This window comes from Coenobita brevimanus, chromosome 64, assembly GCF_032717465.1.
Source record: "Coenobita brevimanus isolate Jiangsu-jjx chromosome 64, ASM3271746v2, whole genome shotgun sequence".
Lineage (NCBI taxonomy): Eukaryota > Metazoa > Arthropoda > Malacostraca > Decapoda > Coenobitidae > Coenobita > Coenobita brevimanus.
The window spans coordinates 14,846,835-14,868,054 of NC_137017.1; the positions used below are offsets into that span (position 1 = coordinate 14,846,835).

Genomic DNA, 21,220 nt, shown 5'->3' on the forward strand with positions numbered 1-21,220 from the left:
CACTCCATCAATTCCTGGGGCCATTCCCAGCTTAATCTTCTTCATCGCTTCCACTACTTCCGACCTACTGATCTCTTCCTCCCTCCTCTCATCTCTTTTTCTCCCAGCCATTCCCCAACCACTTATACTCACACTGCTCTCACTCTCTGCATTCAACAAATCCTCAAAGTGCTCCTTCCATCTCCTCAATTTCTCTCTCTTCTCCACCAACAATCTATTATTCCTATCTTTCACTCCCCTACTATTTCCCCTTTCACACTGCCTTACTTTCTTTACCTCCTTCCAAAACAATTTCTTACTCTCCCTCCATTTCACACTCAGATTCCTCCCAAACTCTTCATCCACTTTCTTCTTACTCTCCTTCACCAGTCTCTTAACCTCCCTTCTCCTGCTCACATATACCTCTCTCTTCTCTCTCTCATCTTCTCCCCTACCTCTACTCGCCAACCATTCACCATATGCCGCCTTCTTTTGTTCCACAGCTCGTTTCACCTCATCATTCCACCATGCTGTCCCTTGCACACCCTTGCATCTCCTCCTCACTCCACAAACCGCCTCACACGCTGCGCTTATCTCTTCCCTGAATATCTTACATACGTCTTCCACCCCTTCCATCTGCTCTAGCTCATACCTTCCCAATCTTTCTTCCACTATGCTCTTATACTCTGTCCTCTTCTCACTATCTTGCAATTTCTCCACTCTTCTCACAGGAGCTGCTTCCTCCTGTCTTCCCCTTCGCCTCTAAAGTAGAAATACCTGCTAACCTTAGCACGTTTTCGCTCTGACTACTAATATTCTATTAATAATTAAATAAAGCATAGTTTTTTTTTACTGAATTTCAGATAATTAGGTGTATATGAACCTATATGGTGAAGAATATAATATTTTCACAACAGTAAAGACTGCATTCCAGCAATGGGAACTTCCGACGAGCAATCAGCCACCACTGTTTTCGTTTATTGTTATTGGCTAGTATACAGAGGAATAATTTCCCTACTGTGCTTTTGTCCGTGCACTTACACATTGGAACGAAACATTAACAATTATTCCTCTTGTCACTGGACATTCTTGGAGGTCAGAAATAAGCACAGTGTATCCTGGCTAAATGTTAACAAAGCAGACTATGCTGCCTCAGTGTGAGTAGTGACGTCACGACCAATCACAGGCCGTTTCAGTGTCACATGATTTTTCGGCTACGTTATCTATTATTTTTTCATGTTTCTGCACATTATTATTGGAAATAATGGTTGACATAGTTATTTTCTGTGTATCTTTTACCCATACAAATATCTAACTTCAAAAAAATTTTGAGCGGAAACTCGTCTGTTATGCAGTACACTTCATGTCAGAAAGAACCTGCATTTGTACAAAGGTAAAGGTTATAATTAGCCTTCAAGTTTGAAAAGTCAGCCAAACAGCACATATGAAGTAATATCCTTTTCATAATGAATATCACAGCAAAAATGTTTCATAAATGTACATTTTTCAGTACACAGTGTTTGTTCATACATTATGCCTGGGTTCCACAATTACCTTTTATGAAGGTCCAGTCACTTTGTCATCTGATGTGGCAGAGGTCTGGATGTAAAATCTTGTCTTTAATATTGATAGTGGAATAAAATACTTGCATTTATTTCAGTATGCAGAGTAATTAGTTCTTTAAACTATACCAAAACTGTGCAGAAAGTTAATACCCTGAGCAAAACTGAAATAAGCTTTGAAGTAGATATTCTCCTCTGTTGTTAAGGTGGTTAAGTAAGACATAAAAATCTGTTCTCTAGCTCTAACCTTTTCAGAGACAAAACGATTCTTCTGTTGCCAAAATCACAATTACCTTCCCTACTTAAGCAGAGTACTTCAGCACTACTAGCACCACTTTAGCACCATACCAACCACAAGTAACCAATCATAACGCTTTTCAATATCCTTCCATCAATTCACCAACTGAACAAGCCAGTGACAACAATCTGTTGGCACTAGTTCATGCAGTGCAGCTTGATAAATGCAGAATTCCTACAGCTAGGAATCCTGTTCTCAGGTTACCAATATTTAATGCTGGTGAGATCACATTAATATTATGCTGTTTAGTATTCTGAAACTTATGTTACTTTGATGCATGCACCTAGAGTTGCTGGAAAAATTAGTAGCTTCTGTGTTGATCAGTTGGGTCACTCGTTTGCATTGTAACCATCAAGTGAGCAGGTTGGTATTACTGCAGAAGTTAAACATAACTGGCAACCCGATGAAATTATATTTCTTTGAGCCGTACTGTGGACATAAATTATCCAGAAATGCTAAATATTGTGTTTATTTCAATTGAGGACTAACTGAACATTCAGTGACGGAAGTCGCTGGGGTCCGTACCAAAACTCGTCACGGTCCGGATTCGGACCGCGGTCTGCCATTTGAGAACCACTGCAGTATGCTGTACTGGATAAATGAATTTGCATATATTCTGTTGTACCATCACCTGAGAAGTGATGGAGTGTTTAACATGATTCTGACAGTAGCTTATAAGTTTTATTACTGGGAAATACATCAACATATGGCATCATGAAATGAGCTGAGTACCATCAGGCCAGACACATATGTACAATAAAAGACAAAAGCTGTGTGATGAAGTTTGGTGAAAATATCTGCTGAAAGGCTAAAGTTTTGGCAGGCTCTGTTTTGTGTCATACAGATGGTTGATATCACTGACATGAGGTGTCATTTGCTCCAGTTGCTGAGCTGATGGATGCAAGCATACATTTGGTAACTAAGTGAAACCAGTCTACATTTTATGTCTCTGTGACTGCTATTATTATTTGATATACTGTATATGAAACATCTCTCAGCAGTAGTAGTAGTAGTAGTAGTTGTTCCCTAGCCAGTCTGGTCGAACAGCCCCGAGTCCCTTAGGAAGGCCATGGTCGAGACCGGGCTTTCCCACAGAGCTGTCAAAGGGTGTATGTTGTGTTGTTGGCGTAGGTGATTGTGTGCAATGCAGTCTTCCATAATGTGCTTAATAGTATGGGGTTCTGTGTTGCATCCTGGACAGGCATCAGCGACGGAGTCATCCAGCCTCTTTTGGTAGCTTAAGGGGGCTGGATGGTGCCCACATCTCAGCCTGGCCAGGTGGACCCTGTCCTCACGAGGAAGATAGGATTCAGAAAGGTGGATGTCAGGAGGCCGTGCATGCAGCTGTGTGTTGTCTTTAAGTGACTGAATGGAGCAGCAAGTGATCTGAGTGTGGATATGCTTCTGGAAGCTGGTCTGAGGGGGGAGAGATGACAGTATTTGTGTATGGTATCGTGTGCTGGGTGTTGTTTTGATGTTCCTTGGTGTAGGTGGATGTGCTACCATGTACTGTAGTGGATGTTGTGGGTTTGTGGAGGCTGCAGCAAGAAACTGGGTGCCTCTCATGTCTAGGTGATCCTTGACTTTGAGGACTTTGGTTTCTTGATGTAGGTGGTCTGTGGGTGTAGTAGCTGTGCAGCCTGTGATTATTTTTAGGGCCTTGTCCTGTATGGTCTGTAGAGTGTTGTAGTGTGTTGTGGTGAGGTTAGAAACCCAGGCAGGGCTTGCATAATTCATCACTGAACGTATGTATTGTTTGTATACTTCTGTGGTGGTTTCTTTGTTGTGTCCGAATGTTGTATGGGCAAGTGACCTCAAGGCACTGAGTCTTGGTGTTGTTTTATTTTTAATGTTTGTGATGTGTTGTTTAAATGACATTGATGTATTGTATGTTACACCAAGGATTTTGTGTGTGTGCTTGTGTGTGTGGTAGGGGAGTGTTGTTTATGGTGAGGTGTGGGATGTGACTGTGTTCTGCTGTCCAGTTTGTGAGAAGAGTCACTGTAGATTTGGGTGGGGCTATTTTGAGCCTGTTTGTGGTGAACCATTCGTGTAGTGTGTTGAGGTAAGGTTGAATGATGTGTGCAGCTGTGTTTGCATTTTGGTGTGTACATGTAAGTGTTATATCATCTGCATAGGAAGCTATGTGTATCTGTGGTGTGTGGGTACGTCGTGCATGTACAGGTTAAAGAGTGTAGGGGACAAAACAGATCCTTGGGGGACGCCGTTTGTGAAGTTTCTGATGTTAGAAGACTGACCGGCAAATGTTACATGTGCACATCTGCCTGCTAAGTAGTTTGCCAGCCATCTTTTTGTGTTACTGTGCATGTTTGTGTTGAGTATTTTGTTTGTGAGGTTGTGGCGGGGGATGGCATCAAAAGCTTTTGCTAATGTCTAGTGTGATTAGGATTGTTCTGTGTGGTGGCCTAGCTGAATTCATGCCATCGAAAACACTCTGTGTAAGGTCTGTAAGAAGGGTGTTTGTGGAGTGTAGTAGCTTAAAGCCATGTTGTGACTGGGCTAGGGGAATGTGAGGTGTGACTAGTTGTAATACCAGTCATTCAGTGACTTTAGAGGAGGTGCAGAGGAGTGTGATGGGGCGATGTGAGGATGGTAACATGGGGTCTTTGTTGGGTTTAGGGATAGTGATGTTATTGCCATGCTTCCAGATGTTGGGTATTATGTTGTGTGAGTAGCTGTAGTTTGATATGTTGGTGAGTGCTTGTATGCCTTGTGGTCCTAGGTGTTTAAGGTGAATGTTGTTTATGTTGTCTGGTCCACAGGCAGATGAGTGATTGAGGTTGTTAATGATGTGCTTCGTCTGGTTGTAAGTGAATGGTGCGTAGCGGGGTCTGTGGGGAACTGTCTCTTACGTCGGATGATGCGTCGGTCTTCGGGATGGGAGTTTAGATGGCTGACATGTGAAAAGTGATTGATGAGAGTGTTTGCTTGTTGTTTGTTTGAGGATATGGTGTCTGTTCTTGTGATGGCAGCATGTGATTGTGTGGTGTTGCTGTTGGAAAGTGTGATGCTGTTTAGCGTTTTGTAGAGTTTGCTGATGTTTGTTTTGTGGTCAAATGTTTGGAGGTAATTTTTCCAGTTTAGTGTTTGCTGTTCTGATGTTTTATTGTTTATCTGAGTGTTGAGTTCTTGTATTTGTTGTATTGTGTCTTGTGTATGGGGTGTTGGGGAGTGTCGCAGTGTGTCCCGTTGTCTGATGAGGGCTTGAATTTCTGGTGTGAAGTTGGGGTTGTGTCTCTTTCTGTTGCCTCTAGGGATGTGTCTTTTGTCTGCATTTTGTATAGTTGTATTGAAAGTGTGCACAGCGGTGTTGATGTTTGTGATGGGTGTACAGTTTAGTGTTTTGAGATGTTGTTCTGTTTCAGTTACAAAGGCCTCCCAGTTGGCTCTCTTATAATTAGTGTATGTGTGTTTGTGGCCAGCTGGGGTGATTCTGGTTTTGGTAGTGATGATGATTGGGAGGTGATCAGAACCTAGGGTTTTGACCACTCTCCATGATGTAGTGGGGGCGAGGTTTGGGGAGCAGAAGGTGATGTCTGGAGATGATGGGAGGAAGAGAGCTTGGTGTGGGATATGAGTATGTTGGTTTAGACTGTTTAGTATGAAAAGATGATCTGTCTGTGATTGTAGTACCAGCCCTCTGTCTGTGTCAGGGTTGTTGACATGCCAGTTCTCTGCAGTGTTGCTGTTCATTTTTGTTCCTGGACGTCAGTTCTTCATCGTTATTAATTTAATTTTTAAGTGGCCTTGTTAACAGTTATGAGCTATAATTGTCATTGTCTGTCATTGGTAGCAAACAAAACTGACTAAAGTATTCTACATGTGAGGATAGAATTCCTCTACCATGATGATCAAGTTTTTCACTAGAGTGGCAGACTGAATCCCACAGGCTGGAGTTCGAACATAATTATAACCCAAAAGACCAAGTCTATGCACAACTGTTTGTGTGCTCGATTCTAGATGCTACTCGTCTCATATGGCATAAGCACTTCTTGCAGGTGCTGCTTTCATCATTATGATTTTTTCTTGTCTTGTAGTGGTATGGTAACACAAGGGCTACTCCATTGAGTCTCCCACCTAAAATTGCCAAGTTCATCTTGCTATGGTTCTGCTTACACCAAATGTGCATACTGCCTGGCAGTGGTTTGGTCCCTTTAAATAAAATTAGATCAAGCCACCTTTAATCATCAGTAGTTTGGATGCATGCTGCTTTCCCTCTCCATACCAAGGGATGTAGTAGGTATGAACTGACACCCCTTAAATAACATATTCTTCCTTTCAGTAAAAGTCTCTAAGACTCAGATTTTGCCCTGCATACCTTTTTTCTAGGCCTGCACTTGGCAGCCAAGTATTCCCCTTTGTTACCACCCATTTTCCATTCCTAGAAAACCCTTCATTTCTCCTTAACTGCAGCCCCTTCACCCTCATTCCTTCACCATGTTACCTTGTTCACTGGGGGGTCCCTTGTCTATCCACACACTGAAGCAGTAACTCTTGGGAGATTGTTCTAGGAATCTGTGTACTGTTCATTAACACATCTGTCAGCAGCTCCCTACTCAATCACCACTCTACTCATCTTGCTATAGAAGGCATCCCTTACTGCTTGATTTTTTCAATTTCCATATTTTCCTCTTCACCATAGGTCCCCTCCTTCACAGTCACGTATCAGTAATCTGTATTGCTGCACGCACTCTTCAATCCCTATAACTTTAACTCACTCACTCACCAACCTCCTATCAGCCCTCCTGACAAGGAGATAGTCAGTCTGGCTACTGTTTTCCCCCAGACTCATATGCAATCAGGCCACTCTCTGAAATGCACTTTGCACACGGTCATGTTCATTGCCTCCCCAAATGTGAGTATCATTTCTCCTTCCACATTCCTGATACCATTTGTGCATTCTTTATGTACCCCTTCATATTCTTGAGCTGTTTCACCCACATGGCCATTTTTAGTCCCCTCCCAAAACTGCTATTGCATCATCCCCCCATACTTCTTACTACAGTAATCCCTCATTAATCTGGACATAATAGAGCCAAAGGCATGTCTGGGTAGTGGCAACATCCAGATAATGAACATTATTCTCCTGCCGTACACAGACCCTACCTATACCCATCTCCAGCCTATACCTAACCTATTTGTACAGTATCCATGCTTAATTTGGCAGTGTTTTCTTGTCATTCAGGCATATTTAGACATGAAAACACACATAGACATATCATGAGGAATGGTAAACACCAAGAAAACCATGCAGGAAAACCATTGAAGACCAAAAAACACCCGACCTATACACTACTGTATATACAGTACCCCTCCTTATTTTGGTAGTGTTTTCAAGTCATTCTGGCATATTTTGACATCAGAACATACATAGGATTATCCAAAGTAATTTTCAACACCAAGAAAACAATGCAAAAAAAAAAAAAAAAGGGAGAGGGGGGGAAGTTCTGCCTAAACACTACTGTATGTACAGTACCCCTCCTTCATTTGGCACTATTTTCCAGTCATTCTGGCAGATTTTGACTTCAAAACATACATAGGATTATCCAAAATAATTTTCAGAAAAAAAAAAAAAAAAAAAAAAAAAAAAAAAAAAAAAAAAAACACTACTGTATGTACAGTACCCCTCCTATTTTTGGCACTGCTTTCAGGTCATTCTGCCTTATTGTGACCTCAAAACACATAGGAATATCCTAAATAAATTGTAGCATCAAGGAAACTATGAAAGAAACCCAAAGTTACCTGCCTAAAATAATTTGGCTGGGGTACTTACCACCCTGTTCACTGCTGCCGGGCTTCGTAACCCGCCAACTCTAGCAGGTGTCGAGTTGTCCCTTGTGGTCTAGTGGCAGACAGTAGCTCCTAACAAAGGTCTAGAAACTCCTCCTCGTCATCCTCAACCCGCTGGAGCTGGGCGATGACTGGTGACGTGCGGTGTTGTCATGGTGGCCTACCCTCCTCAGGAGACTCCGAAGACAGCCTCAAAGTTACGTCCAACGGAGACTCAACGGCTGTCAACGTGCTCGGTTGCAAGTCCAAAGGTGAAGGCAGGAAACGAGCTGATGGCGGTGGTGGTGGTGAGAATGGGCTGACACTCATGGGGGTTGCAGGCTTGAAGAATGAGACAATTCTGGTCTGACGATAGGACTGATGATTCTGTCGGAGGATGACAGCATTCCGGACGTCCCACAGCTCCATCGCCAGGTGGAGCAGCATCAAGTCTCTGTCACACTGTGGGTGCTGGGCATACTCCAGCATCCCCTCCAGGTAACCACGGAGGACACTGAGACAAGGGATTGAAGGAGTTGCGTAGGGCTGTGAGTCAGGGTCCTCATCAGTCCCACTGTCCTTTCCGTGCCCGCAGAAGCAGCAGTGGCAATCTCCTCATCAGACTTGGTCTCATAACTAGGATTGCTGTCGTTGTCGTCCAGCCACTCCCGCACATCATCGACGTTCACCTGCTCTCCTGCTGTTCTAAGGCGACTGTGGAAATCGTCCATTTCAAACCCCTTGAAGTTGTGCATAACATCAGTTCCCTGCAGGAGACAAGACCAGCCACTTTCAAAGGTTTTGACGGAGACTTCCACGCATTCGCCCAGTTGAACACGACAGACTTCAGGTGATAATGCCGAAGATTCTGCAAGGTCTGCTCCCCATGTGTGTCCTCAACCGCGTCTTCGTCCTTCAGCAACATCGTTACCTCATTCAGGAACCTCTGTCGGCACAGTCTCTTTGCAGCCACGATATCACCTTGGTCCATTGGTTGAATCAGATCAGTCATATTAGGTGGCAGAAACATGCACCTAATCCGTCCATCAAAAGTAACCAAATCCGTCTCAGACAGATATGTGGGGACATTGTCCAGGAGCAGGAGTGCCTTCACCTGGTCCAAGGACCTCTGTTTGATAACAGATAACCTCCTTGACGAAATGTCTGTGGAACCAATCTCTGAAGATCTTAACGGTAAACGAGGCCTTCACAGAATGGTACCACACAACAGGCAGGCTATCCATCAACCTACAGAGACAACATGGTTATTTTGCCTGCCCAACAACAACGGGATTGAGATGGTGCATCCCATTAGCATAGGCACAGCACAAAACAGAGACACCTTGTTTGGACAACTTCCGACCAGGCATAGGCTTCTCCCTTTCCTCAGCCAGAGTGTTGGTGGGCAAGGAGCGGTAGAACAGACCAGTTTTGTCAGTGTAATAGACTTGACCGTGGGCAAGGCCTTCGTTCTTGATCAGGCACTGCACTTTCTGGTGAAACGGGTCTACTTCCTCCACTACTGTGTCCAAGGCCGTATCATGTAGCTTATGGCCAGTAAGTCCATGGTGAAGCTTTAAGGGAAAGAGCCATCCCCCGGATGCCTTGAAGTCCTACACATTATGCAGGCGTGCAAACTTCTCAGCAGCACCCATCACCCAAATCCCATGCACTAGCACCTCAGCACCACATTGCTGATGAAACCACATCAGTGTCGAGTGGTTGATAACTGCGTGCTGGGCCTGGGCCATAACCTTCCTGTCGCCGCAACTTGTGCTTTCAGCAAAGTCCTGTCCGTACCGTGTAAGCCTGTCACATAACTTCTTGATGTCAAAAAATGTTGAATGGGTTAGATCATATTCGCAAAAAATGCGTCCTGTGTTTCAGCCCACATCAACCTTGCCCAATATCTCACGTTTCTTCTCCAGACTCAGAACCTTCCTTTTCCGCTTCTCAGGTGATGGTGGGGCCATCACCACACACATGAGAAAACAGCAGAGCAGGGCCACAACCTGAAGAAGGTAGGGAACCACCACAAACGCAATCGCAATCACAGCCATCGTTGCAAGCGCTACCACTCACAAGGGGCAGAAAGGAGGGAACTGAGGTGCGGGCTTCTGTTCACCGGCAAGTAGCACAGCACTGCCATATCGCACCAAACGGTTGCTTTCAAGTAGAGAGGAAGCAACACGCAGCAAACTGACATCTGCATAAAAGGTTCACTTCTGTTTGCCCAGGCAAGGGTTAGTATGTGACAGTAACAGTGGATAACCAGTAGATCACTACCTCAGGTAGTGTATGACTAATGCTGCCTGCCAGGTGACTCTTATCATTCGGTATGCATGCGTGGTGGGGGGTTTCCACACTAATCCCAGAGGCCGGGGGATTCCCGCCATTTAGTGTAGAGGTGAACGGGTGGTTTTACAGTACATTTACTCATGGCTTGTGGTCTGTGTTACATGCACGGTGGCCACTGGTACCCCTCAACCAGGAACATCGCTTGCCTTCTCCGTTCAAAAATAACCATAGAATTTTCTCGAAGATATGCTTAGTATGTTTCACAGGCAAAATTACATAGGTTATCTTTACCTAACCTTACCAGACCTAACCTATCCCATTAGGGCTGCTTTGCTAAGGTGGCTGACTGTGGTATTGAAGCAAATACCCTTACTGAATGGAAGTGTATTGTACAGTACTGTACTGTACATACATACAGTACTTTACTGTGTATAATACAGTACTATCATATGCAATAGTACAGAAATTACTGTACTGATATTGTAATGATGCTGTGGGAAGGAATCTCTCTGTCTGTCTGTCTGTCTGTCTCTCTTTCTGTGTGGTGTGTGTGTGTGTGTGTCTTCTGGTGGCCGCGCAACTTTCGACCTTTGGTAGAGAGGTGGATGGGCGCTGTCACTGGACATGTTCTCGTGGCTTGTGGTCTGTGTTACATGTGCGATGGTCACGTGTACCTCTCAGCCAGGAACCACTCTTGCCTTGTCCTTTCAAAAATAACCATAGGATTTTCTTAAAGATATGTTCAATGTGTTTCCCAGGCGAAATTACATAGGTTATCTTTATCTAACCTTACCAAACCTAACCTATCCCAATAGGGCTGCTTGGCTAAGGTGGCTGAGTATGGTATTGAAGCAAATACCAATACTGAATGGAGTGTAATGTACAGTACCGTACATACTCACATACAGTACTGTACTGTGTACAGTACTATTATATGCATTGGTACAGAAATTACTGTACAGTACTGATATTTTAATCATATCATGGGAAGGGATCTCTGTGTGTGTGTGTGTGGGTCTCTCTCTCAGTGGCCGTGCGACTTTCGACCTTTGGCAAAGAGGTGGACGAGTGCTGTCACCGAACATGTACTCATGCCTTGTGGTCAGTGTTCGATGGTGGTGGCAGTTGGGCAAGACTTAGCCCAGTGGCCATGCAACTTTCGACTTTCGGTGGAGAGGCAAATGGGCACTGTCACTGAACATGTACTTGTGACTTGTGGTCTGCATTTCAATCTCAGTGGCAGTTAGGAAAGAGTTTGCCAGGTGGCCCGTGTTATACTGGAGATTGGGTGGGGATGCATATGGTTATTTAGACACTGCTTGCGGGTTACAGTCGTATTGCTAGGGTGCTGGAGATTCGTTGGAAGTGATTGGACAAGAGTGCAACTTAGACCATTCAGTACTGGGGCTGATGGATATTTTAGCTCTGGTTGTAAGTTACAGACTACTTCCCGCTCATGGCTCGAGCCCAGCAACCATGATACCGAATGTTTGGACATGTTGGCTGGCCGGCAGAAGTTCTCGGGCACTTTTATATCCAGATAATAGCAAGTAAATTTGGATAATGGTTTAATAGAGCCAAGGTCCAGCATCCGGATAGTGAACATGTCCGGATAATGAGCATTCGGCTAGTTGAGGGATCATTGTACACAATTCAAGTCGTCCCAGAATCTGTCGTATTTCAGTATCATCCAAGCCAGCCTGTGGAGCATACATCGATATCAATGAAATCATAAGCCTGCCGAGCAAGATTTTCACTGCTCTAATCCTTGATTCACCCTGATTATATATTCATGGTATAATCCACCCATTTTACTTTAATCAACACACCCACTCCACCATATCTATCTTCACTTCCCCGCCACAATTGCTTATACCCTCAGTCCCTCCCAGCAATCATTCTGGTTGATCCTCCCCTGTACCTAACTTCCTGTACACAACCAGCATCCACCCACCTCCTCCTCATAGCCTTAGGTACTTCCCCTGTTCCACCCTTCAGACTACCCATATTCCAAAATGCCACTCGGATCCCCTTGGGTTAATTTAGTTTCCTTAGGTTTACATTGCTTTTTTTCTCATTTTTTGTCGTGTGGGTTATAATAAAATAATTGGAGAGAGACCACACACCCCTCCCACCTTCACAGTCCCAAGTCCAGGCATGGGACCTGGGACCCATAGCCCACCAGGTGTGGCTGGTGAGCATGGCAGGGGCCTCAGGGCACCCTGCCAAGACAGCTACAGGGACACCCTCCAAACGTGCCTTGGCGCTGTAACCACCCCATTGTTATGCATCCACTGATAGGGCATCCTCTTGAAGCACTACTCCTGGGTTCGGGCCCCTCTCTATTTGGCGGAAGTGGCAGCCTGTGAACCACAGTGCCCAGTACCCTCTGGCACAGATCCAAACTCTATTCCATCCCAGTCCCAAGTACTGGACCGGTGGAACCCACGTCATGTCTCCTCTCAGGTCCGTCACTGGGTTGCAGGGGCAAAGTTTTGTGGCTGCATGCCCTTGCTGGTGTTAACGCCTGTGACATAGTGGGGTTTGTTGGGTAATTTGTAAAACATATGTAGAGTAGTGCATTAGATAGTTATAGAAGAGTGTTTGGGAGAGTATGCAGCCACTCTTCATGTTAATGTCACACTGAAAAGGTCAGCAATTGGGGATGGTCAGGATATTCTGATGGGTTGTGAACAGGAGCTCCAGCTCTCCCTATCACCAGTATTCCCATCCTCCTCAGAAGTACCACCCTGATCAGCTGGTGCTACAGCCTACATCCTATGATCCCTCAGTTATGATGTTTAACCCCTCATTGGCGGCCAGCGTAGAATGATACCTTACAGTTCCAGTGCCGGGGGAGTCAAATTAGTGCGATCTATAAAATACTGGAAACAGTTATGGGAAGGGAACGACAGTCGGTGGTATGTTTACACGACCGTCCCAGGCATTTAGGTGGTCAGTTCATCTTGCATGTTATCACCCATTGGCTTACATGTTATTGGCACATGTGTAGTAATTTTTATGAATTTTTCTGTGAATCATAGGATGGGTTCAGGAAGCTAAAAAACACATTGCCAGGTTGGGCAGATGATTCTCTTCACATCTGGGAGAAACAAAAATATCAATTTTTGAAATTTAATAAAAAATGGTCCCAGGTCAGCCTGTGGTGCACACACATGTAAAGTACTGTTTTACCTCATGGCCACTGGAGGGTTAATTGGTACTATGTCTAGTGCGTGATACTGAAAGTGCAGAACCTTTGTGATTTATCCTAATTGGCACGGGGTACCCCACTTGTAAACCCAAATTTTTCCATTTACAACAATTTAGACCCACAAAATATGTACATATTGTTATGGTAAGTATCAGGGGTAGGGGGGTTTCAAGAATACTCCCCCAGTATCCCTGCTTGTCATACGAGGCGACGAAAAGGGTTGGTGGTGGGTTAGTGCCCCACCCTGTAAAAACAACTAACTAAACAAGCGAATAAAGCGCCTCAGACCAGGACGGACCATACGTTGACGACTAAGGAATGGACAAAGGACATTCTGAGGGTGGTGACGTGGAATGTGAGAGGAGTGAATGATGAAGTGAAAGAGAGAGAGATTATTCAGGTGCTTGAGGATGCGAGAGTGGATATATGTGGATTGACTGAAACTAAATGGAAAGGTGAAAGGGTGAGAGAATGGGAATATGGTTTAGGTATATGTGTGGGAGTTAATGAGAATGAGAGGGCAAGAGAGGGAGTATGTCTGATGATAAGCAAGAAGTGGAAGGAGAATATAAGAGAGTATGGAACAGTGGGTGCAAGGATTGTGTGGGTGAGGATGAAAGTAGGTATACAAGCGTGGGCGATTGTATGTGGGTATGCTCCGACAGAGGACCGAGTGGCAAGAGTGAAAGATGAGTTTTGGGCGAGAGTAGAAGCATGTATGGACAAATTTGAGAGGAGCGAGAGAGTGCTTTTGATTGGAGACATGAATGGCAAAGTTGGGAATGTACGAGTGGATGGAGTGGTTAGTCAGTGGGGTGTGCCAGCTGAAGTAGATGGGAATGGTACTGCTTTGGTCGACATCTGTGCTGGTAAGGGGTTGGCAGTAGCCAACACCTACATTCGGCATCAGATGATCCACCGGTATACATGGAGAGTAATGAGGAGGATGAATGGTGAACTTGTTGAACGAAAGGCAATGATAGACTACGTGTGTGTGGATGAGCGAATGAGAAGACAAGTGTTGGATGCAAGAGTGTGGAGAGGGTGGGGGAATGGAGTCTCAAACAATCAATTTGTGATGGCCAAGGTAAAGCTGCAAAGAAAATGGTTGAAGAGACGAAGGAGAAGACAGGAGGAAACAGCTCCTGTGAGAAGAGTGGAGAATTTGCAAGATAGTGAGAAAATAGCAGAGTATAAGAGCATAGTGGAAGAAAGATTGGGAAGGTATGAGCTAGAGCAGATGGAAGGGGTGGAAGACATATGTAAGATATTCACGGAAGAGATAGACACAGCGTGTGAGGTGGTTTGTGGAGCGAGGAGGAGATGCAGGGGTGTGCAAGGGACAGCATTTTAGAATGATGAGGTGAAACGAGCTGTGGAACAAAAGAAGAAGGCATATGGTGAATGGTTAGCGAGTAGAGGTAGGGGAGAAGATGAGAGAGAGAAGAGAGAGGTATATGTGAGCAGGAGAAGGGAGGTGAAGAGATTGGTAAAGGAGAGTAAGAAGAAAGTGGATGATGAGTTTGGGAGGAATCTGAGTGTGAAATGGAGGGAGAGTAAGAAATTGTTTTGGAAGGAGGTAAAGAAAGTAAGGCAGCGTGAAAGGGGAAATAGTAGGGGAGTGAAAGATAGGAATAATAGATTGTTGGTGAGAAGAGAGAGAAATTGAGGAGATGGAAGGAGCACTTTGAGGATTTGTTGAATGTAGAGAGTGAGAGCAGTGCGAATATAAGTGGTTGGGGAATGGCTGGGAGAAGAAGAGATGAGAGGAGGGAGGAAGAGATCAGTAGGGCGGAAGTAGTGGAAGCAATGAAGAAGATCAAAATGGGAAAGGCCCCAGGAATTGATGGAGTGTGTGGTGAAATGCTCAGGTATGGAGGTTAGATTGTTGTGGAGTGGATATGGAAGTTGTGTAGATTGGCTTTGGTAGAGGGAAGGGTTCCAGAGGACTGGAAATCAGGTATAATTGTTCCTTTATACAAAGGAAAAGGGGAGAGAGAAGTATGTGGTAACCATTGGGGTATTTGCCTTCTTAGTGTGACTGGAAAAATATATATATATATATATATATATATATATATATATATATATATATTTTTAAATAACAGAACGGAGGAAGGAAAAACAAATGGAGAAAAAAAAAATAATCCATACACCAGATTACTGGTGTCCTCTGTTCATAAAATGTCTGTAACAGTTAGACTTGAACAGTTGTAGGTTGAAATTTGGAGGAAAACAACTCTGGGGAAGCGAGTTCCAGAGGGATGCAGTTCGGGGAATGAAAGAATTCTGATATGCAGAAGTTCTGCAATATGGTTGAGTGACATTCCAGTCATGAGCGCTACCAGATGCCCGTGTAGCACGAGGGAAGGCATGGAGAGGTGGCACCATGGACGCAACTTCGTCTGAGCATTTGCCAAAAAAATATCTGTAAAATAATGCAAGGGAGGCAGCATTCCTTCTTACTTGCAGGGGAGGTAGTTTATATGTAATGCCAGGGTTGTTAATGATTCTAACAGCTTTATTCTGAATTTTGTCTAGTTGTCTTAATGCAACCTCTCCACAACCATTCCACAAGGGTGAGCAATATTCAAGCTGAGAGCGCACATGACTCTTATAAATTATAGCTAACTGCTCATCAGCGAAGAAGTTACAGACTCTGTACAATAATCCAAGTTTCTTTGAGGTGGTTTTAGCAAGTGATCTGACATGAGAGGTCCAGCTGAGGGCACTGTTAAGTGAGACACCAAGAATTTCAATACTTTTGGAGATGGGAATATTAGTAGCACAGAAGGTAATGTACGAATCTGGCAATATCTGTCTATTAGTAAACTGTATATATTTAGTTTTACTAGCATTAAAAGAGACAAGGTTGTTTTGTCCCCATTCACTGATTGTAGATAGATCTTGATTTATGGAGATGGCTGTATTGAGTTGAGAGGTAGAGATAATAGACTTTGTAAATGGATGTCTGAGTGTGAATGAACTATGTAGTGTTGAGTCATCTGCATATGAGTGAATGGGATTGTGAGTAACAGATAAGAGATCATTAATATGAACCAGAAATGGGGTTGGCGCCAGAACTGATCCCTGTGGCACGCCGGCGTTAATTGAGTGGAAATTCGAATATACATCATCTACTTTTACTCTTATTTTCCTGTCATCGATAGGGTTAGGCATATGACAGAGGAGCTAGTTGGAGAAGAACAAGGGGGATTTAAGAAGGGAAAAGGGTGTGTAGATCAGATATTTGTTCTAAGATGTTTAGTGGAGAAGTATCTAGAGAAGGGAAAGAAAGTGTATGTTGCCTTCGTGGACTTGGAGAAAGCTTATGACAGAATAGATAGGCAAGGTATGTGGAAGATATTGAGAATATATGGAGTGGAGGGGAAATTTTTGAGTGCTGTGAAAAGTATGTACGAAGGAGCTAGGGCTACGGTACGAGTGCATGGTGAGCTGAGTGAGTTCTTTGATCTAAATGTGAGACTGAAACAGGGTTGTGTGATGTCTCCATGGCTGTTTAATATATACATGGATGGGGTTGTAAAGGAGTTGCAAGGTATGGCAGTGGATGTGGGGGTGGCTGTAATGAATGAGGGTGAGATTTGGAAGATTCTGGTGTTGCTGTTCGCTGATGATCCAGTATTGCTGAGTGAAGATGAATGGGAGTTGCAAGGTTTGGTGAATGAGTCTGGGACAGTGTGTAGGAAGAGGAATCTGAAAGTTAATGTAAACAAAAGTAAAGTTCTGGTGTTTGAGAGGAATGAAGTCACAGAATGCACAGTGAGGTTGGATGATGAGGATATGGAGATTGTGAGTGCATTCAAGTACTTGGGTAGTGTGATGAGTAAGGATGGAACTTTGGGGGGTGAAGTGCGTGAAAGGGTACAGCAGGGAAAGGGTACAGCAGGGAGGGAAGGTTGTTGGTTCACTGAAAGCAGTGATGAGAAATAGGGAGGTGAGTATGGAAGTTAAGAAGTCACTGCATGATAGTAGTGTGATCCCTACCTTGACGTATGGAAGCGAGGCATGGACCTTGCAAGAGGGGAACAAGTTAAGAGTGAGAGCAGTGGAAATGAGTTACTTGATAGGATCATGTGGAGTGACATGGAGGGACAGGTTGATGAATGAAGAAGTGAAGGAACGTTGTGGGGTGGATGTGGATGTGGTTGAGAAGATTAGGAGAATTACACTGAGGTGGTTTGGACATGTGGAGAGAATGGAGAATGAAAGACTGACTAAGAGGGTGTGTAGGTGAGGTGGATGGAGGGAGAGGGTTGGGTAGACCGAGGATGAGGCGGTGGGATGGAGTTGAAAGGTTTATGAGGGAGGGGGGGGGTGAGTTGAGGGGGGGTTGTGAAATAGTGGGTGACAGAGCGACATGGAGGCGTCTTGTCTGCGGCCACCCTTTGCGGGATTAGGGTGTCGGGCTATAGATAGATTGATAGAATAAAGAAGGGTGCAGCAAGGAAGAAACATGTATTATATAGAGACCTGAGACGGGTTTGAGGTTAGGAGGCGGAGAGTTAGTTTTGTCCACCTCCTGGGATTAACTCCTTGGGTGGGGTCTCATCTTTGAATCCCTCAAAGCCATCAGAAACCACAGATTTTGCACTATCATTGTCATCAGAAACCAGCTCAAGTGCACAGCAAAGAAGTTTTACAGCCCAAAAATGCGTGATAATGGCATGTTTGCAGATTTTCTTTTAGCAATGATAACAAAAACGACCAAGTGCGCGATAACGAGATCACTGTCGTGCATATTCTCAGTACAACTTAGTCACCACACAGTTTCACTGACTATCACACCCACTGCACCACTGATGACCATACTCAGACATCCTTTTAGTACTGTGTAGTGTGCGCATACCTCTACTGTATATGCACATTCTCTTCACATCCTCTGCATGACTCCAGGTAAAGATAGGAAAGCACCCACCACGTGAGATGGGTGACGCACAGTACAGTGATGCAATTGGCGCAGCCACTAGGTGCAGGTGGCATGTGTCTGCACGGGATCATTGTTCTCGGCCTAAAAAATCTTATACGGTTGGTGAATTCTGTGTTCAATAAACCTGAAGCTGGGTATAATTTATCCTTCATTGTTCTATCGATTTATTGCATACCAAACTGTCATATAATGAGTTGTGACTGTATTCAACATATCTGTATGGTAAGGACTACGAACAGTATATCATGTAAGCAAAGATTTGGCTTTAAAATAATGCCAGGACCCAGAATAATCCAGTAATTGCAGTATTTATTTATTTTCCTGTAACTTCCAGAGATTTCTTGCTAATAAGATTTTGTGATTTCTTTTCAGATACAGGGGACATTACTTTGTAACAACATTAATATACAGTGTCTTGCTGGGCTTCTTGGGTATGGATCGATTTTGCCTGGGTCAGACTGGAACAGCTGTTGGAAAGCTTCTCACAATGGGTGGTGTTGGTATCTGGTGGATAGTGGACATTGTACTTCTCATCACAGGCTCGCTAACTCCAGAAGATGGTAGTAACTGGAACCCTTATGTATAACTGTTGGTGATTATTTTTGTTTTCACAGTGACATTTGTACATTTTATATACTGAGTATATGAAATTGTTTGATACTTCACTCTGTAAATTAGATTGTAAATATGGCAGCCATTACCAATTCAAATGCTAAAAAGTATCGCTACCTAGGACAAGAAGATGATAATCCGATTAATGTTCCTGCTGATACCTTACGTGAAAAAATTTTAAGGAATCTTGTTCAGAAACAGTTAATGAAATGTACCTCTTTTGAACAACTGTTGCAAGACCAGCGAGAATTCATTAAAGCTACCACTGAAGAATCCATCACAGCTAACACCAGTGGATTTGCCTCGTATGATGACTATAAACGCTTAGCAGAAGTATTGAATTTAAAGGAAATACTGAGTTCTTGTGGACTTACAGATAAAGAAGCTCAGTTCTTGTTAAATCAAGGTAACACAACCTCTTTGAATGAAGCTCCTTTTGCCAGGGAGCAAAGACTGAAAGCCATTGAGGATAAACTTAGTGAGCGTCTAAATCAGCTTGAAAATTATACATGTTCATTCCCAGTACAGTTTAATGGATCAGTTCCACTAAATCGCCATGAGTATGAAGAAGCATGCAAAATAATCCCAGCTACAGCAGATGTTGAGAGACTTACATCATGCTTGGTGCGACTGCAGCCACATGTTGATGCATTTGTTCCAGATGAGCATCCCATTAACCATATTACAGATATTGCAGAAGAACTTTTTTCACCTAAAAGGAAAAAATTTCATGGTATTGATGGTGATGATGATGATGATGATGATGATGATTCACATGAACCCAGAGTCAAGTCTAAGTCAAGAAAGTGCAAGTATGAAGTAAGAGAATGGGGAGAACCATCAAAAAATTATGGGGAACCTGAGGGTTCATGCTGTGTGTATCTGACAGAAAAGCCCAAGTCTTTATGGGATATGAAACATATTCCTAAAATTGCTAAAAGATGTGAAGTTAATAAAACACCGAAAGTTCATAGTAAATGTGAAGAAGTTGTTGTTGACATCAGTAAACAAAGGAAAGATACTGGTAAACTCATTGTTAATCAGGCTAAGCCATTTGTTTTGACACTTTCATCCAATGAATTAATTCCAGTAGACATGATAAAATCCAACAAGAAAACTGTCCATGAATTGAAAGCCGTTGAAAAATTTAAAAACTACAGTGAAGGCACACCATCAGTTACTTTGTATATTAAAAATTTGCCTGATAATTGCTCGCCCAAAGATTTGGCCTCTTTAATGGGTCATTTTGAAAGCTCGGATGCACCCAAAATCCAGTATAGAATCTTGAATGGCCGAATGAGAGGACAAGCATTTGTTACATTTCCAAGTAAGGAAGCTGCTTCAGATGCACTTAATCTCTGTAATGGTTATATATTACACAAAAAACCAATTGTGATTCAGTTTGGTAAACATGGATCTTGAAAGTCATGTGAAAATTACCAGAAGTATATTAAACTAATATAATAAGCTAATTGGTATTTGAGGTGCTCCATTGAAGAAGGGCCAGCCAATCAAAAACAGGGTCTGGAGAAAAATGCATTGAAAGATCTTAAACTTTATGTCTCAGTTATGACCGCTCCAGTTTTCTTTGTTATCTTAGCCTAAGAACTAGTGAAATACACTCAAACCTCGATTTAAGGGACCTCCATGTAAGGAATTTCGGATTTGAGGGACTCCAGATTCTACCTGACAAACAGACAGGACCATTCAAAAAGTCCGCTGCTTGAAACTTTAATGTTTCTTTATACAGTACCTGTTAAATAATATGCATAACCATATTAATAAGTATGATAAAAGAAACAATCATTGCATTTCACAATATGATTGTCTTTATATGTGGCAAAACAATGGACATTTTCAAGTAAGAGACATTTTCATGTAAGGGACAAGTTGTTTCCCCATTTAGTCCTTTACATCGAGGTTTGGGTGTAAGAGACTTTCATAATTAACTGGTAAACTTATTTACAGTTTTGATCATCAACATCATGATCATCATCTAAGCCTGTGTTGCCCCATGTCAGTGCCTCACTGACTGGGAGGTGTTTGCTGATTGTTCCATCTTCCTCCTCCATGGAAGCACTGTCTGTTGGGCGAACTGAATGCAGTAGGGTCAGTTGCCAGAGTTCCAGACTGTGAACTCTTGACTGTGCTAAAAGGCCAGTATTCATTTCTTTGGGGGTAAAATCATGTGATCTAGGCCAGGAGAACATGTTGGAACCTGCAGGTTCACTTTGCCATTCTTGGTTGGTTGGCCTTTCTTCCCCGAAATCCTCATTTATGTATACTGAAATGCTGTACATATATTTGTACAAGCAGTGGGCCCACCTAATTGGTTCTAAACATGTCTTGCAAGTAAAATGATTCGTGGGTGATGTGAGTATCAGCTGAATGTAAATAAAGAATGGAATTAACATACAGCAGTATTGTAGATAGCATAATCATCAATCGTATACTATAGTTGATCCATCTTGTATGATAACTTTCTCAATGTGTGTAGGGAAATGATGGTTATGGTA

The 21,220-nt window shown here is 43.3% G+C and overlaps 2 protein-coding genes across 2 annotated transcripts in view; both read left to right on the forward strand.

Moving 5' to 3' along the window:
• amrt (TM2 domain-containing protein 2 amaretto) overlaps positions 1 to 18,780 on the forward strand; it is a 115,439-nt gene extending 96,659 nt beyond the window's left edge. The window contains exon 4 of the mRNA XM_080276174.1: positions 18,465 to 18,780. Within this exon, the coding sequence (XP_080132300.1) occupies positions 18,465 to 18,678 (214 nt within the window). The 3' untranslated portion in view covers positions 18,679 to 18,780. The remainder of the gene's footprint in view (positions 1 to 18,464) is intronic.
• LOC145404672 (RNA-binding protein 41-like) lies at positions 18,679 to 20,314 on the forward strand. The gene has a single exon (XM_080276214.1). It carries the CDS (start codon positions 18,780 to 18,782, stop codon positions 20,124 to 20,126), a length of 1,347 nt encoding a protein of 448 aa, XP_080132340.1. The 5' UTR covers positions 18,679 to 18,779; the 3' UTR covers positions 20,127 to 20,314.
• Positions 20,315 to 21,220: the final 906 nt, after the last annotated feature.

What these genes read in the sequence shown, in the direction of transcription:
- LOC145404672 (XM_080276214.1), top strand. Translation starts at nt 18,780, where the DNA reads ATGGCAGCCATTACCAATTCAAATGCTAAAAAGTATCGCTACCTAGGA.